The following is a 17523-nucleotide window of genomic DNA, read 5'->3' as shown; positions in this document are numbered from 1 at the left end:
TTAATGCTAAATATTCATTTGGTTTAATCCATGTTTCTGTCAAACACATTATTTTAAACTCCTGGTCGGTAATAATTTCGTTTACATTAAGCGCTTTAGACGTGAGAGATCTAATATTCAGCAATCCTATCTTTAGATCAGAGGTGCTGGCTGTGCGTTCAGTCCTATTTAATTTTATGTTAATCAGGTTACTAAAACAGACTTTCTGAGAATTCCTATATGTTGGTTTCGCTCGGGGGACAGACACAGTCTCAATTTGGTGGATCCTGATTAACGACTCTGTGCAGCTAGCAGACGGTCGGTTTAGCCTGTCTGTCTGCTCCCTGGCCTTGGCTCTAGACAGTCACTTGTTAACTAGTGCTGTTCTGAGACTATGACCTATACTACAAGAAATGAGAGCAGCACCTTCCCGAGTGGGATGGACACCGTCCCGCCCTAACAGGCCAGCCTTGCCCTCAAAAATGCTCCAATTATTAATGAAGCCCACATTATTTTTGGAGCACCACTCGGACATCCAGCAGTTCAGCGACCATAACCTGCTGTAGGCTACATCGCCACGTCGTATTGGGATGGGGCCAGAGCATATTACAGCATCGGACATTGCCTTCGCTAATTTACACACCTCTATAATATTACTCTTAGTAACCTCTGACTGTCGAAGGCGTATATCATTAGCTCCTGTGTGAAAAACTATCTTAGAGAACCTATGCTTTCCTAAGAATCTAAGCTGACCTGCTATGTCCGGCGCCCTGGCTCCCGGTATACACATGACCTGTGCTGCTGGTGCCCCTAAAGGTCTAGCTAATTTCACGTGCCTCAGAATGGAGTCTCCTAAAACCAGAGCTCTTTCAGGTTTCTCAGCGGGTGCTTCACTGAGGAGAGCAAACCTGTTGGACACGTGAAGCGGAGAGGAATGGTGCTCCCGTGGGCGAGCCTTAGCGTTAGCTTTGGCTTTGCGAATATGCTGCCGAGTCGTCACCCATTCGCCCCGCTGCAAGGGCTCTAATGCCGGAGTCGGGGGAATATTAACTTCACCTAGGGCATCCAGACTTTCCCCTGCAGAACCTGGACTGCTCTCGCACTCACTACTTCTCTCTAGACTCTGGATGCGCTCCTCTAATGCTAAGATCTTCTCCGTCAAAGAGCAAACTAGCTTACACTTCTTACAGATTAAATTATCGCTAACAACGGAGAGAGACTGACTAAACATGTCACACTTCACACACTGAATGAACTGGATGTTCGCCATAGCAGAGAAATTACGTACCCTTAATGTGGTTAATGTACTGTGTGTTCGTAGTTCTGGTGGGAATATCCTCCACGCACTGCTTTCAAATTCTCAAACAGGGATAAAAGCGCTCTTCCGAAAGCAAAAATACACGAGACGGAGCTGCTTGCAGCTTGGTGCGCTTGACAATCCCTTTCGGGTTTGGTTTGAAATCCTGCACAAATCCTGCAGCTACAATCGAACTCGAATTAAGGCCCAGGTACCAAATGCACAAATGCATGTCTCATTAATAATGATCCCTTCAGACAGTGGAGTGACAGAGTGACAGGAAGACAGTGTATTCCCTCAGGACAGTTTTATCTCAGTTCTCAGTGTTGTAATGAGATGGAACATACTTGCATATAGACTGTATTGTTGAAACAGGAAAACTCGGAGTTCAGCAGTACAGACTTCACCAGACTCCTGGAATTCTTATCTTCCATAATAAAAAATGCTCGACTCTCCTGTCTCACAGCGTCAGCTCTGAGCTCCAACGAGACGTTCAGACCACTCTTCACTGCCCCTGAGAGGAAGAGAAGATCGCTCCAGTCACAGGCATCATAGCAGTGATTTAGCTCTACTTCCTAAACCTGTTAAACTGCTGCCACTGCTGCTGCTGTGCCTGTGTTTGTTAGCTGTTCCCTGAGCAGACCTGGGATCTGGAATGATAATATACACTGTGTGTATGCAGGGATGTGAATGTGCAGTTGAAAAAAATGTATATTTTGTGATATTATGGTTTAATGACATCAAGAAATCGCTGTTTATTCACACTGTTTATCAGTGTTGCATTGAAGCTGTTATTTCTTTGTGCTACTCCATACAACATGAAATAAAAAAGCTTTTCAGAAAGTTGTGTAAAGTTGATCATACCTTTACTGTTGGTGTTTTCTCTCATACTGAAGCAGGTTTTCAGAGTAATGATGGGAATGACACTGTCTTGGTCTGTGCACTCGAAATGATTCAGGTTGATTTCAGATGGAGAGAAACTGAAGTTTGCTGAGACTGACACAACCGGCCGGGTTCTGAGGAAAACAATGACATCAGTCAGTCCAAATAATCCAGCAATATTTACAGGAGGAAAGTTCCTTGTGTTCAGTTTCAGGTCACACAGCTGCTCTTTACTGCTCCTACCTCATGTAGCTATTTATCAAATTCAAGATCAGAATCACATGAATCCAAGAATCCCCCCCACCTCCCTCTACCCCACCCTCATAAATAATTCATACCTAAAGAGTAAAACGGTCCCTTGTGCTCCAACAGCAATATCCGTCAGACCGTCCTGTCCCATGTCCATCACACCATCAATCGCCAAACCAAAATACTGAATCTCCTTAGAGATGGAACTTGCCACAATTTTCTACACACACACACACACACACACACACACACACACACACACACACACACACACACACACACACACACACACACACACACACACACATATATATACACATATGCACACACACGCGCAGACACACGCGCAGACACACGCGCAGACACACGCGCAGACACACGCGCAGACACACGCGCAGACACACACACACACACATACACACACATACACACACACACACATATACACATACACACACACACATATACACATATACACACACACATGCACACACACGCGCAGACACACACACACACATATACACACACACATGCACACACACGCGCAGACACACACACACACACACACACACACACAAACAAAACATGCAGCAGGTTTATAATATTATTAATATGACTGTATACAGTGTTTATCCTATTGGTTTGTGATTGAGGGGTTTTTTGGTGTAGATGGATGAATTCATACCAGGTAGTACTGAGCAGATCATTAAATATGTTCTTGTCTTCTATTTGGGCTAATGGTTAAACTTATACATGGCTGTACTATGAGCAGATATTTCGGTAGTGAAGCTGAGTGTACTGGGGCAAGAATTTTGGAAAAGAACTTGGGTGTTTGGAGATGTACAGTTCAGACCAAAAGTTTGGACACACCTTCTCATTCAAAGAGTTTTCTTTATTTTCATGACTATGTAAATTGTAGAGTCACACTGAAGGCATCAAGGGCTATTTGACCAAGAAGGAGAGTGATGGGGTGCTGCGCCAGATGACCTGGCCTCCACAGTCACCGGACCTGAACCCAATCGAGATGGTTTAGGGGTGAGCTGGACCGCAGAGTGAAGGCAAAAGGGCCAACAAGTGCCAAGCATCTTTTGGGGAACTCCTTCAAGACTGTTGGACAAAACACTTTTTTGTTATGTATATAATTCCATATATAATTCCACATGTGTTCATTCATAGTTTTGATGCCTTCAGTGTGAATCTACAATTTTCATAGTCATGAAAATAAAGAAAACTCTTTGAATGAGAAGGTGTGTCCAAACTTTTGGTCTGTACTGTACCTGGCTGTACTGGGGCAGATGTTTGGAGATGTATCTGAGTGTACTGGGAGCAGATGTTTGGAGTTCTAACTGGCTGTACTGCGGCAGATGTTTGGAGATGTATCTGAGTTTACTGGGAGCAGATGTTTGGAGTTTTACCTGGCTGTAGTGGAGCAGATGTTTGGAGATGAGTCTGAGTGTACTGGGAGCAGATGTTTGGAGTTCTACCTGGCTGTAGTGGAGCAGATGTTTGGAGATGTACCTGACTGTACTGGGAGCGAATCCCCTGTTCATGTTTTCCGAGGTAAATGTAAACAGCTCCTCTTTGATCATCTTCCAGTGGAGCTCCAACAGCTAAATCCTGCAGCCGGTCTCCATTTATATCTGCTACAGCAGCAAGAGTCATCCCAAACCGACCCCGAGCTGATTCACACACCTCCAACACCTTCTCTAACATCAGCTACACACACACACACACACACACACACACACACACACACACACACACACACACACACACACACACACACACACACACACACACACAAAATTGAATTATACTGCTATAGTACCACACAGCAGTTCTCTGTAGTGTGTGTGTGTGTGAGTGTTTGTATGTGTGCAAGCATATGTGTGTGTGTGTATGTGTGTGTGTGTGTGTGTTTAACTAATTGTGTGTTTGTGCGTGAGTGGATGTTAGTGTGTGTGTGTGTGTGTGTGTGTGTGTGTGTGTGTGTGTTTAAATGAGTAAGTGAGTGTGTGTGTGTTTTAGTGATTGTATGTGTGTGTTTTAGTAAATGTGTGTGTGTGTGTATGTGTGTGTGTGTGTACCTCCTGTGTGAGTCTGTAGATATATACCCGTCCCTCTCTCTGAGGGTGAGGTTGGTAATAATGTGGAGCTCCAACCACGAGGAAGTCTGTGTTGTAGTCTGAGTCCAGATCCAACACACACACTGATCCTCCAAAATACGAGCCGATCTGCAGAGGGTTTACTGAATGAATGAGTACATTACACACACATGTATCTAATGTGTACCTGTTGTGATTCTGTTGTGTATCTGTGCTAAAAATCTGATTCCCCCCACAGTGTGTTCTCTGTGTACTGGTTCGAATCCTGACAGTGTGGAGGAAACACCAAACTCATTCACAACTGGGTTCTTATTATTTAGGAGTCTTAAACATTCCAGAAAGTTCCTCAAGATACAGATATTTGGTGTAAAGGTGAATAATGGAGAGATGTTGAGGTTGTTTCTTACTTGTTCTCCGGAGATCCTGCTCATGGTTTCCCACTCACGAGTCTTTTTTCTAAAGAAAGTCACTTCACCCCTGTGATTGGATCTTGGTGCTCCAGAGAACACAAGAGAAACATTGTCTCTCCGTCCAACTGCAACAGAGTAACCTAAACACACACACACACACACACACACACACACACACACACAGCCTGAAATCCACTGTATTACAGAACCAGTACAGTGTTTGTTCAGCTCCTGAGGTTCTACCTGCACCAACCACACGTTCAGAAATTTCAGTTCAAACAATTAGAATCATGTCCCTGTGCAGCAAACAGCAGACTGTACCATTGTAGGAGTCGTTCTGTAGTTTACTGTCTTCAATTTCAGTCTGATTGTCCCCAGATCCTGTAACTTCATACAGTGTTCCACGCCAATCATTAGTTCCGACCGCCCCCAGAATGAGAGTGTCCTAGAATACACAATTACACAACATGTTTATTTGAAGATATTTAGACCTTATTCCAGTTTATTAAAAAGTATTACATTATTATTTTTATCAGTTGACAAATTAAAATGGAAAGTAAATGAACAGAACAAAAATCCAAATCAAATCATATTTGGTGTGACACTTTTCGGCTTTCAGCTCTTACACCTGCACTTATATTTGTAGGATCAGAGTCAGGGGTATGATGAACCAATTCTACTAAGCAGGAGCTGCTGAACATTAATTTTAAATGAATGTTGAAACCTAGTCATGAATTAAAACAGAAACAGCTGTGTGTGTGTGAGGAACAGCCAAACTCTTCTACAAAGTTGAGGTTGTAGAAGACTTAATGTAGCAGATGAAAGACACATCATGCTCTCTTCCCTTCAAAATCAGATGTTCAGCAGTGCCATCAGCAGAGAACGTGAGGAAAAAGGTGGGACACAGGTAGACCCCAGGTAGACCATGTCCTGAAGATCTCCTGAGCAATCTTTGCTCTTCAGGACTGTTTTGAGTGCACTGACTGGGACATGTTTAGGGAGGCTGCAACTAACAGTGACTTCACAGACTTGAAGGAGTTCACATCATCAGTGATTAGCTACATTGGCAAGTGCATTGATGACATGACAATCTTCAAGACCATCACTACACGCTCCAACCGGAAGCCGTGGATGACCGTTATGGTGTGTGTGCTGCTAAAATCGAGAGACTCCGCCTTCAGAGCAGGAAACAACACGGCCTGCAGAACAGCAAGGGCCAAACTGTCCCGTGCCATTAGAGAGGCGAAGCAGGCACATGCCAAGAGAATCCACAGTTACTTCCAAGACAGCGGAGACACCCGGCGCATGTGGCAGGGCATTCAGGTGATCACGAACTACAAGACAACTTCACCCACTTATGACTGTGATGCCTCCCTCCCAGATGCACTGAATGACTTCTATGAGGTCCAGAACAACATGGCGGCGAGGAAAACTATCCCTCCTCCCAGAGACCAGGTGCTCTGTCTATCCACAGATGAAGTGAGGAAAACTATGAAGTGTCAAAACACAGAAGTCTGCTAGACCAGACAACATTCCTGCCAGAGTGCTCAGAACAGAACAGCTCGTGGATGTTTTTACTGACATCTTCAACATCTCCTTGAGCAGTAACTTGTTCCTTCGTGCCTTGAGATGATGACCATCGTTCCCGTGCTGAAGAAGTCTACAGTCACCTGCCTTAATGACTATCGTCCCGTTGCATTTAGACCCATCATAATGATGTGCTTTGAGAGGCTCATTAAGACCCAGGTTTCACTTTTACTGGACCCCATGCAGTTTGCATATCGTCTAAATCGTTCTAAATGTTCCGGCACAGCCCTGATAACTTTAACATGTTATACGGAAGCAGTTGTCGGATTCATCGGGAAACAAGCGGGTGATGCGGTGCAAAAAAACTCTATAAGAACGTTTCCCAACCAGAAGCCGTGGGTGGATAAAACCATCTGCGATGCTCTGAGATCACGCTTTGCTGCCTAAAACACGGGGATCACCACCGGGAACATGGACGTTTACAAGGCTGCATCTTACAGTGTTCGCAGAGCGATGAAGGAAGCAAAGCGGCGCTATGGAAGAAAACTACAGTCACAGTTCCAACATGGTGGCTCTCGGAGCCTGTGGCAGGGACTAAGAAACATCACAGACTGTAAAACACCAACTTCTAGAATGAGGAATGCGGACGCTTCTCTGGCAGATGAGCTAAACATTTTTTACGCTCATTTCGAGGCTGCAGCTAACCATGCTAGCGGCGCTAGCAGCACAAACAGCATGCATGCCGAGAAATCCGGAGAGGTAAACACATTCACCATCTCGGAGCATGACGTGAGGAGGACATTCAAAAGAGTGAATACCAGGAAGGCAGCAGGACCAGATGACATCACAGGTCGGGTTCTGAAAGCCTGCACTCACCTGCTAGCACCGGTGTTCACTGAGATAACTGAGATCATTAACCTCTCACTGGAACAATTTGTTGTCCCCTCATGCTTCAAACAGTCCACCACTGTTCCTGTCCCAAAGAAACCCCAGCCCACCTGCCTTAATGACTACCACCCTGTAGCTTTGACCTCAGTAGTGATGAAGTGCTTTGAGAGACTGGTCAGAGACTTCATCACTGCATCACTACCAGACACACTGGATCCTCTACAGTTCGCATACCGCCCAAACTATTCTACTGAGGACGCCATTGCTCATCTCCTTCACACTACAAAGAGCCACCTGGACTACAGAAATGGGAATTATACAAAGATGCTGTTTGTGGACTACAGTTCAGCGTTTAACACCATAATTCCCAACACACTCACCTCTAAGTTGGAGGTCCTTGGACCTGCCGCTGTGTCAATGGATCTCTAACTTCGTGACAGACAGACCACAAGCCGCACGGGTGGGAAAAAAAAACCTCATCCACCCTTACCCTCAGCACTGGAGCTCCCCAGGGTTGTGTTCTGAGCCCCCTGCTGTACTCACTGTACACGTATGACTTGCAACAGATCTCCATGCTTCTACCAGTATGTCATCTGGTCCAACTGACTTTCCACTCTTCATCCTCTTAATCACTGCTCTCACTTCCTTCTTACTAATCCTATCCACTTCCTGCTTTACAATCTCCACATCATCCAACCTTCTCTCTCTCATTTCCCTCGATCATCAGCTGCTCAAAATACTCCCTCCATCTTCTCAACACACTCTCCTCACTAGTCAACACATTTCCATCTCCATCCTTTATTGCTCTAACTTGCAACAGATCCTTCCCAGCTCAGTTCCTCTGCCTGGACAATCACTACAAATCCTTTTCTCCTTCCTTAGTGTCCAACCTCTTATACGGTTCCTCATATGCCTTTTTCTTGGCTTTCGCCACATTCCTCTTTACCTGCAGCTGCATCTCCTTGTCTCCTTGTTCTCCTGCCTACTTTTCTCATCAGTCTGTCGATCCCACTTCTGTTTCTCCAACCTCCTTCTGCTCTCCTGCACTTCCTCATTCCACCACCACGTCTCTTTGTCTTCATTTCTCTTTCCAGATGTTACACCAAGAACCTTTCTAGCTGTTTCCCTCATCACTTCTGCAGTAGTTCCAAAATCATCCAGCACCTCTTCACCACCACCGAGCTCCTGTCTGACCTCTTCCCTGAACCTCACACTACAGTCTTCCTCCTTCAGTTTCCACCCTCTTATTCTTCTTTCAGTCCTCACTCTCCTCCTCTTCTTCTTCGCCTCCAAAACCATCCTACAGACCACCATCCGATGCTGTCTAGCTATTCAATTCAATTCAATTCAATTCATGTTTATTTGTATAGCACTTTTAACAATGAACATTGTCTCAAAGCAGCTTTACACAGATAATGTGGTGATCAAAAGTAAATATGTTCTTTGTAAGTATGTTTGTCCCTGATGAGCAACTGTGGCAAGGAAAAACTCCCCGAGATGGCATATGGAAGAAACCTTGAGAGGAACCAGACTCAAGAGGGAACCCATCCTCATCTGGGTTGCACCGAATGTCCATTTGAAGCAGATATACAATGTTGCGGGGTTCAGAGATGACGATCAGAAGTGAACTGTATTCCTGAGTCAGTGTAGCAGACTGTTGACATTAACTACAGTCCAGTCCATCCTCAAAGCTCCCGTTCTTACTCCAGAATTTCATGGAACCACCCAAGGCTTTGATGAGAAACCGTCCCAAGCTGCACAGAGTGGCCTCCAGTCGAAGAGAACACTATCCAGAGGCAGTTCCTATGTTCCTCCTTCTTCTTAAAATACGTGTTCACCCCTGCCATTTCCATCCTTTTAGCAAAGTCTACCACTATCTGCCCTTCCACATTCCTCTCCTTAAAGCCATACCTACCCATCACCTTCTCATCACCTCTGTTCCCTTCACCTACGTGTCTATTAAAGTCTGCAGCAATCACCAATCTTTTGTTCCTAGGTTCACCTTTATTTTCACCATTTTTTTCACCATTTATTATCACCCCTTCAACTTCCAGCTTCATGTTCATCACCCTATCAGAAACTCTCTTCACCTCCACTACACTCTTATTGTACTCTTCCTTCAGAATCACTCCTACACCATTTCTCTTTCCATACACACCATGATAGAACAGTTTAAACACCTCCAATGTTCCTCCTCTTACTCCCTTTCCACTTGGTCTCCTGAACACACAACATCTCTACCTTTCTCCTCTCCATCATATCAGCTCCCTCTCTCTCTTTACCAGTCATAGTACCAACATTTAAAGTACCAACCCGAACCTCCACTCTCCTCCAATTCTCCTTTCCCTGCCGTCTCTGTAAATGTCTTCCTCCTCTCCTTCTCCTCCTTTGGCCAACAGTAGTCCAATTTCCACCGGTACCCTGTCGGCTAACGATACCTGTGGCGGTCGTTTTTAACCCGGGCCTCGACCGATCTGCTATTAAATTCTGAATCGTGACCCGCATATTCGATTTGGCACATGTTGTATGCTGGATGTCCTTTCTAACGCAACCCTCCCCATTTACCCGGGCTTGGGACCGGCACTAAGAGTACACTGGCTTGTGCAACCCTAATGGCTGGGTTCATGTACATATACAGTGTTAGGCCAATAATAACAGGCAGGTGCCCACATGCTGTATCTGCACTAATGAATCAAGCTAAAATCACCTGTCACCTCTTCCTGTTAGGGGAAATTTTTTAGCTACACTCACTGCCCGAATGTTGTTTTACATGTGAAACAGCGCCTCACAGTGGTGAAGAGAAAAGTTGACTGAGTAGATGTTTACTGACACTGGCGGTAAACACGTGTGTGTTATTAGTGGAGTGAATGTGACTGTAATTAGGGAATTGAATCTGAGACGGAACTACGAGACATCAGGAGAAGCTAAAGAACCTGAATGCAGAGCAGAAGATACAGAAAGTAGAAGAGTTAAAGAAGAATCACATTTCAGCAGATGTTTTTCACCAGAGCAAAATCCCAAAGTGGAAGCTGGAGTGAAAACAGAGGAGAAATCAGAGGAACATCAGCCGCTTATTTACTGAGGGAGAGTTTCTGAAGAGCTGCATGATGAAGCTGTGAGACGTCTGGTGATTGACTGGAGATATTTTTATGGAGAGCAAAATATTTTAAGCAATTAAAAATTTAAGATTATTATTTATAAAATGGCATAAGAGCAAAGAAATCTGATTGTTTTGATTTGTTGTTATTTTAACGTTTACTTAAAAGCACAATGTTTATTGATTTGTTCAGGATTTTTTTGCAGCATGTTCATATCTCTAACGTATAATTTGGACAGGAGATATTTTTATGGGAGAGCAAAATATTTGAAGTTATTTCAAGTTTAAGTTGATTTATTCTGGAATAATATTCCTGTCTGTTTTAATTCATACTTATGTAAAAAAAAACATTTAGTTTTAGTGTGTTCAATAAATATTTATCCTGTTCGGCCCGTGACCTAAAGTGTGCTTTGAGTTTTGGCGACCTGTTGATTGACTTTGACACCCCTGATATAGAGCATGCACAATAACTGCTAACATCTGTAATGACTATAGATATGCTTTTGGAGTCGTTTATGATTTTGAAAATGCATGTCAGAGTAGTAAATTTTTAACATCTTCTGGGTCTCCTATCAAACATGCTAAATTACTCAGGGCCATAATGTTTTCTATGATTCTTTTCCAAACAGCTAGCAGTGATGAAGGTAAAGGCACATCTTACATCTGACACATCTTACATCCGTAGACTACATCTCAATGCCTCAATGTAAAGGAAAGACTGATGTCCTAGTAGTTGTAGACAAATTCTCCAGAAAGACCAAGGCCTATCCTACAGGGCGAACCACTGCCACACACACAGCCAAATAGTTGTTCAATGATTACATCTCTAGATGGGGTTTGCTTGAGTCAGTAGACTCAGACCAGGGCACACATTTTACAGGAGAAGTAGTAAAGGAAGTAGCTAGAATGTTTAAAAGGAAGTGGAATCTTCACTGTCCATATAGGAATCAAGCATCAGGTCAAGTAGGCAAACAGAACAATTAAGATGAGGCTCAGCAAATGCACCATGAAGGTGTAGAATGGGTGGAAGACCTGCCAGCCGTATTATGTAGCATGAGAGAGCATCACCCAATCGGTCTATTGGACCAAGTCCACATGAAATCATTACAGGGCGCCCCATGTCAATGCCAGATCTTAGAGGTGACAATGTACAAAAAATAAAACACATCAGTGGTATACGTTTCTTATTATCTCTCTTTTACTCTCATTCTCTCTCTCACTCTCTCTCTCTCGCTTTCCCTCTCTCACTCTCACACTCTCTATCTCTCTCTCTCTCTCTCTCTCTCTCTCTCTCTCTCTCACTTTCCCTCTCTCTCTCTCTCTCTCTCTCTCTCTCTCTCTCTCTCTCTCTCTCTCTCTCTCTCTCTCTCTCTCTCTCTCTCTCTCTCTCACTTTCCCTCTCTCACTCTCTCTCTCTCTCTCTCTCTCTCTCTCTCACTCTCTCACTCTCTCACTCTCTCACTCTCTCTCTCTCTCTCTCTCTCTCTCTCTCTCTCTCTCTCATGTCTGGGTTTAGGCTCTGAGCTGAGCATCATGTCTGGGGTTAGACTCTGAGCTGTGCATCATGTCTGGGTTTAGGCTCTGAGCTGAGCATCATGTCTGGGTTTAGACTCTGAGCTGAGCATCATGTCTGGGTTTAGGCTCTGAGCTGAGCATCATGTCTGGGGTTAGGCTCTGAGCTGAGCATCATGTCTGGGGTTAGGCTCTGAGCTGAGCATCATGTCTGGGTTTGGGCTCTGAGCTGAGCATCATGTCTGGGTTTAGGCTCTGAGCTGAGCTGAGCATCATGTCTGGGTTTAGGCTCTGAGCTGAGCTGAGCATCATGTCTGGGTTTAGGCTCTGAGCTGAGCTGAGCATCATGTCTGGGTTTAGGCTCTGAGCTGAGCTGAGCATCATGTCTGGGTTTAGGCTCTGAGCTGAGCTGAGCATCATGTCTGGGTTTAGGCTCTGAGCTGAGCTGAGCATCATGTCTGGGTTTAGGCTCTGAGCTGAGCTGAGCATCATGTCTGGGTTTAGGCTCTGAGCTGAGCTGAGCATCATGTCTGGGTTTAGGCTCTGAGCTGAGCTGAGCATCATGTCTGGGTTTAGGCTCTGAGCTGAGCTGAGCATCATGTCTGGGTTTAGGCTCTGAGCTGAGCTGAGCATCATGTCTGGGTTTAGACTCTGAGCTGAGCATCATGTCTGGGTTTAGACTCTGAGCTGAGCATCATGTCTGGGTTTAGACTCTGAGCTGAGCATCATGTCTGGGTTTAGACTCTGAGCTGAGCATCATGTCTGGGTTTAGACTCTGAGCTGAGCATCATGTCTGGGTTTAGACTCTGAGCTGAGCATCATGTCTGGGTTTAGACTCTGAGCTGAGCATCATGTCTGGGTTTAGACTCTGAGCTGAGCATCATGTCTGGGTTTAGACTCTGAGCTGAGCATCATGTCTGGGTTTAGACTCTGAGCTGAGCATCATGTCTGGGTTTAGACTCTGAGCTGAGCATCATGTCTGGGTTTAGACTCTGAGCTGAGCATCATGTCTGGGTTTAGACTCTGAGCTGAGCATCATGTCTGGGTTTAGACTCTGAGCTGAGCATCATGTCTGGGTTTAGACTCTGAGCTGAGCATCATGTCTGGGTTTAGACTCTGAGCTGAGCATCATGTCTGGGTTTAGACTCTGAGCTGAGCATCATGTCTGGGTTTAGACTCTGAGCTGAGCATCATGTCTGGGTTTAGACTCTGAGCTGAGCATCATGTCTGGGTTTAGACTCTGAGCTGAGCATCATGTCTGGGTTTAGACTCTGAGCTGAGCATCATGTCTGGGTTTAGACTCTGAGCTGAGCATCATGTCTGGGTTTAGACTCTGAGCTGAGCATCATGTCTGGGTTTAGACTCTGAGCTGAGCATCATGTCTGGGTTTAGACTCTGAGCTGAGCATCATGTCTGGGTTTAGACTCTGAGCTGAGCATCATGTCTGGGTTTAGACTCTGAGCTGAGCATCATGTCTGGGTTTAGACTCTGAGCTGAGCATCATGTCTGGGTTTAGACTCTGAGCTGAGCATCATGTCTGGGTTTAGACTCTGAGCTGTGCATCATGTCTGGGTTTAGACTCTGAGCTGTGCATCATGTCTGGGTTTAGACTCTGAGCTGTGCATCATGTCTGGGTTTAGACTCTGAGCTGTGCATCATGTCTGGGTTTAGACTCTGAGCTGTGCATCATGTCTGGGTTTAGACTCTGAGCTGTGCATCATGTCTGGGTTTAGACTCTGAGCTGTGCATCATGTCTGGGTTTAGACTCTGAGCTGTGCATCATGTCTGGGTTTAGACTCTGAGCTGTGCATCATGTCTGGGTTTAGACTCTGAGCTGTGCATCATGTCTGGGTTTAGACTCTGAGCTGTGCATCATGTCTGGGTTTAGACTCTGAGCTGTGCATCATGTCTGGGTTTAGACTCTGAGCTGTGCATCATGTCTGGGTTTAGACTCTAAACTGAGCATCAAGTCTGGGTTTAGGCTCTGAGCTGAGCATCATGTCTGGGGTTTAGGCTCTGAGCTGAGCATCATGTCTGTGTTTAGACTCTGAGCTGTGCATCATGACTGGGTTTAGGCTCTGAGCTGAGCATCATGACTGGGTTTAGGCTCTGAGCTGAGCATCATGTCTGGGTTTAGGCTCTGAGCTGAGCATCATGTCTGGGTTTAGGCTCTGAGCTGAGCATCATGTCTGGGTTTAGGCTCTGAGCTGAGCATCATGTCTGGGTTTAGGCTCTGAGCTGAGCATCATGTCTGGGTTTAGGCTCTGAGCTGAGCATCATGTCTGGGTTTAGGCTCTGAGCTGAGCATCATGTCTGGGTTTAGGCTCTGAGCTGAGCATCATGTCTGGGTTTAGACTCTGAGCTGAGCATCATGTCTGGGTTTAGACTCTGAGCTGAGCATCATGTCTGGGTTTAGACTCTGAGCTGAGCATCATGACTGGGTTTAGGCTCTGAGCTGAGCATCATGTCTGGGTTTAGACTCTGAGCTGAGCATCATGTCTGGGTTTAGACTCTGAGCTGAGCATCATGTCTGGGTTTAGACTCTGAGCTGAGCATCATGTCTGGGTTTAGACTCTGAGCTGAGCATCATGTCTGGGTTTAGACTCTGAGCTGAGCATCATGTCTGGGTTTAGACTCTGAGCTGAGGAAATCCTCAGGATAGAGTGAAGGTGTTCATCAGTGAGACTCCTGTGTGGTGTTTTGTTCATCTTCAATAAAGTGAACAGTTACACACACAGATATGTGCTGGTGATCATAGAGAGATTTGAGCAGCTTGGGCACGGAGTTGGAGCAGTGTGTCGGGGAGGAAACATGGAAATTGTGCAGCACACACAGAGTCGTACTTTGACTTGAGCGTGTCTCTACACTGGAATTCAATCAGCTCCATTTGGAGGTTGGTTGGTGCGCTTTCCACGTCAACCACAAACGGATTACTGAGCAGTTCAAATCTGCATTTCTGGGCTTCAAAGTCGGTAAATCTCCGGGTAAATTCAGTGCAGAGTTTTTTAGCCGTCTCGACTGACGCACCAAAGCACTGACAAAGCATTCTGGGATTTGTAGTATTAGCGGTGTATGCGCTATATACTGGCCGGCAGCTCTAATACACATTTGATATGATCTCGCAGGTCAAATATAATTACAGCCTGAGTTTGACACCCCTGACCTACACGGACAGATTAGGACACACGGACCAGTGAGGAGCCCTGGGAAGAACCAAAGTGCAATAGGCCTCGGGGGCCAACTCTGGGGTAAAGACTCCCTCATAGGTTTACCATTTTAAAAAGCTTAGCCCTACCTTAAGTGTTCCATAGGTGTCAGACTTTTTATTTATTTATTTTTCCTTTATTGATTTCTTCATTCAGGAACTACACCAATGCATGAATAAAAACACTATATGATCAACGGAAGCAAAACTAAGCATTGTAGATGTGAAATATTGCAGTGTAGAAGTGTAGGCTATATAAAGACATAAATATATAAGTGTCCCGGTCTTCAGTGGAAAAATGTTTACATCAGTACCTTGTCACTGGCAGCACTGAATCCGCTCTGAGACAGCTCGTTTATAAAGTTCCTGCCCTGAGCTCCTAAAAACACAAAGTCATTATTCATTAGTGACATTTCATTCTTTATCTCCATCTTTATCTTTTTCACACTTTCAGTTCAAATTAAAGCCCTCAAACATTCTCTTTTCTTCATCTTCATTCAACACAACCAGAAAACCCACACTGTACACTACTGCCCCCAGAGACTGGTAGAATCTCCTCCTCTTTACCTCCTTCCTTTCATTTACATCATTCCTCCTCTTTACCTCCTTCCTTTCATTTACATCATTCCTCCTCTTTACCTCCTTCCTTTCATTTACATCATTCCTCCTCTTTACCTCCTTCCTTTCATTTACATCATTCCTCCTCTTTACCTCCTTCCTTTCATTTACATCATTCCTCCTCTTTACCTCCTTCCTTTCATTTACATCATTCCTCCTCTTTACCTCCTTCCTTTCATTTACATCATTCCTCCTCTTTACCTCTTTTCTTTCATTTACATCATTCCTCCTCTTTACCTCTTTCCTTTCATTTACATCATTCCTCCTCTTTACCTCTTTTCTTTCATTTACATCATTCCTCCTCTTTACCTCCTTCCTTTCATTTACATCATTCCTCCTCTTTACCTCCTTCCTTTCATTTACATCATTCCTCCTCTTTACCTCTTTTCTTTCATTTACATCATTCCTCCTCTTTACCTCTTTACTTTCATTTACATCATTCCTCCTCTTTACCTCCTTCCTTTCATTTACATCATTCCTCCTCTTTACCTCTTTTCTTTCATTTACATCATTCCTCCTCTTTACCTCCTTCCTTTCATTTACATCATTCCTCCTCTTTACCTCTTTCCTTTCATTTACATCATTCCTCCTCTTTACCTCTTTCCTTTCATTTACATCATTCCTCCTCTTTACCTCTTTCTTTTCATTTACATCATTCCTCCTCTTTACCTCTTTCTTTTCATTTACATCATTCCTCCTCTTTACCTCTTTTCTTTCATTTACATCATTCCTCCTCTTTACCTCTTTCCTTTCATTTACATCATTCCTCCTCTTTACCTCTTTCCTTTCATTTACATCATTCCTCCTCTTTACCTCCTTCCTTTCATTTACATCATTCCTCCTCTTTACCTCTTTCTTTTCATTTACATCATTCCTCCTCTTTACCTCTTTTCTTTCATTTACATCATTCCTCCTCTTTACCTCTTTCTTTTCATTTACATCATTCCTCCTCTTTACCTCCTTCCTTTCATTTACATCATTCCTCCTCTTTACCTCTTTACTTTCATTTACATCATTCCTCCTCTTTACCTCTTTCCTTTCATTTACATCATTCCTCCTCTTTACCTCTTTACTTTCATTTACATCATTCCTCCTCTTTACCTCTTTCTTTTCATTTACATCATTCCTCCTCTTTACCTCTTTTCTTTCATTTACATCATTCCTCCTCTTTACCTCTTTCTTTTCATTTACATCATTCCTCCTCTTTACCTCTTTACTTTCATTTACATCATTCCTCCTCTTTACCTCTTTCCTTTCATTTACATCATTCCTCCTCTTTACCTCCTTCCTTTCATTTACATCATTCCTCCTCTTTACCTCTTTTCTTTCATTTACATCATTCCTCCTCTTTACCTCCTTCCTTTCATTTACATCATTCCTCCTCTTTACCTCCTTCCTTTCATTTACATCATTCCTCCTCTTTACCTCTTTCTTTTCATTTACATCATTCCTCCTCTTTACCTCCTTCCTTTCATTTACATCATTCCTCCTCTTTACCTCTTTCTTTTCATTTACATCATTCCTCCTCTTTACCTCTTTTCTTTCATTTACATCATTCCTCTTTTTCATCTTATTCCTTCTCTCTAGCACATTATTCCACTTCTTCCTCTTTTCTCTTGTTCCTCCTCTCATTGTTCTTCTCTACCTCATTTCTCCTTTACCTCATTCTCTTCATCCCCTCATAAATCTCTATATCGTTTCTCCTTTCATTGCTTGTTCTAGCAGATGTTGTATGTTTCCTTGCAGTTGTCACA

The 17523-nt window shown here is 44.1% G+C and overlaps 1 protein-coding gene across 1 annotated transcript in view; it reads right to left on the bottom strand.

The window, feature by feature from the left end:
- Positions 1-17523, bottom strand: part of LOC310715611 (integrin alpha-M-like) — a gene marked incomplete at its 3' end in the record, with an annotated part of 231568 nt that overhangs the window by 206740 nt on the left and 7305 nt on the right. Inside the window, exons 6-13 of the mRNA XM_083522121.1 lie at positions 15466-15530; positions 5244-5367; positions 4920-5062; positions 4495-4641; positions 3926-4123; positions 2497-2627; positions 2141-2292; positions 1624-1790 (exon numbers count right to left, since the gene is read on the bottom strand). Coding sequence (XP_083378247.1) covers positions 1624-1790; positions 2141-2292; positions 2497-2627; positions 3926-4123; positions 4495-4641; positions 4920-5062; positions 5244-5367; positions 15466-15530 — 1127 coding nt within the window. The remainder of the gene's footprint in view (positions 1-1623; positions 1791-2140; positions 2293-2496; positions 2628-3925; positions 4124-4494; positions 4642-4919; positions 5063-5243; positions 5368-15465; positions 15531-17523) is intronic.

The sequence above is a fragment of the Silurus aristotelis genome (assembly GCF_946808225.1).
Source record: "Silurus aristotelis genome assembly, chromosome: 20".
NCBI classification, from domain to species: domain Eukaryota; kingdom Metazoa; phylum Chordata; class Actinopteri; order Siluriformes; family Siluridae; genus Silurus; species Silurus aristotelis.
Note: the sequence above shows the minus strand (reverse complement) of the source record. Positions and strands in the feature narration are given on the sequence as shown.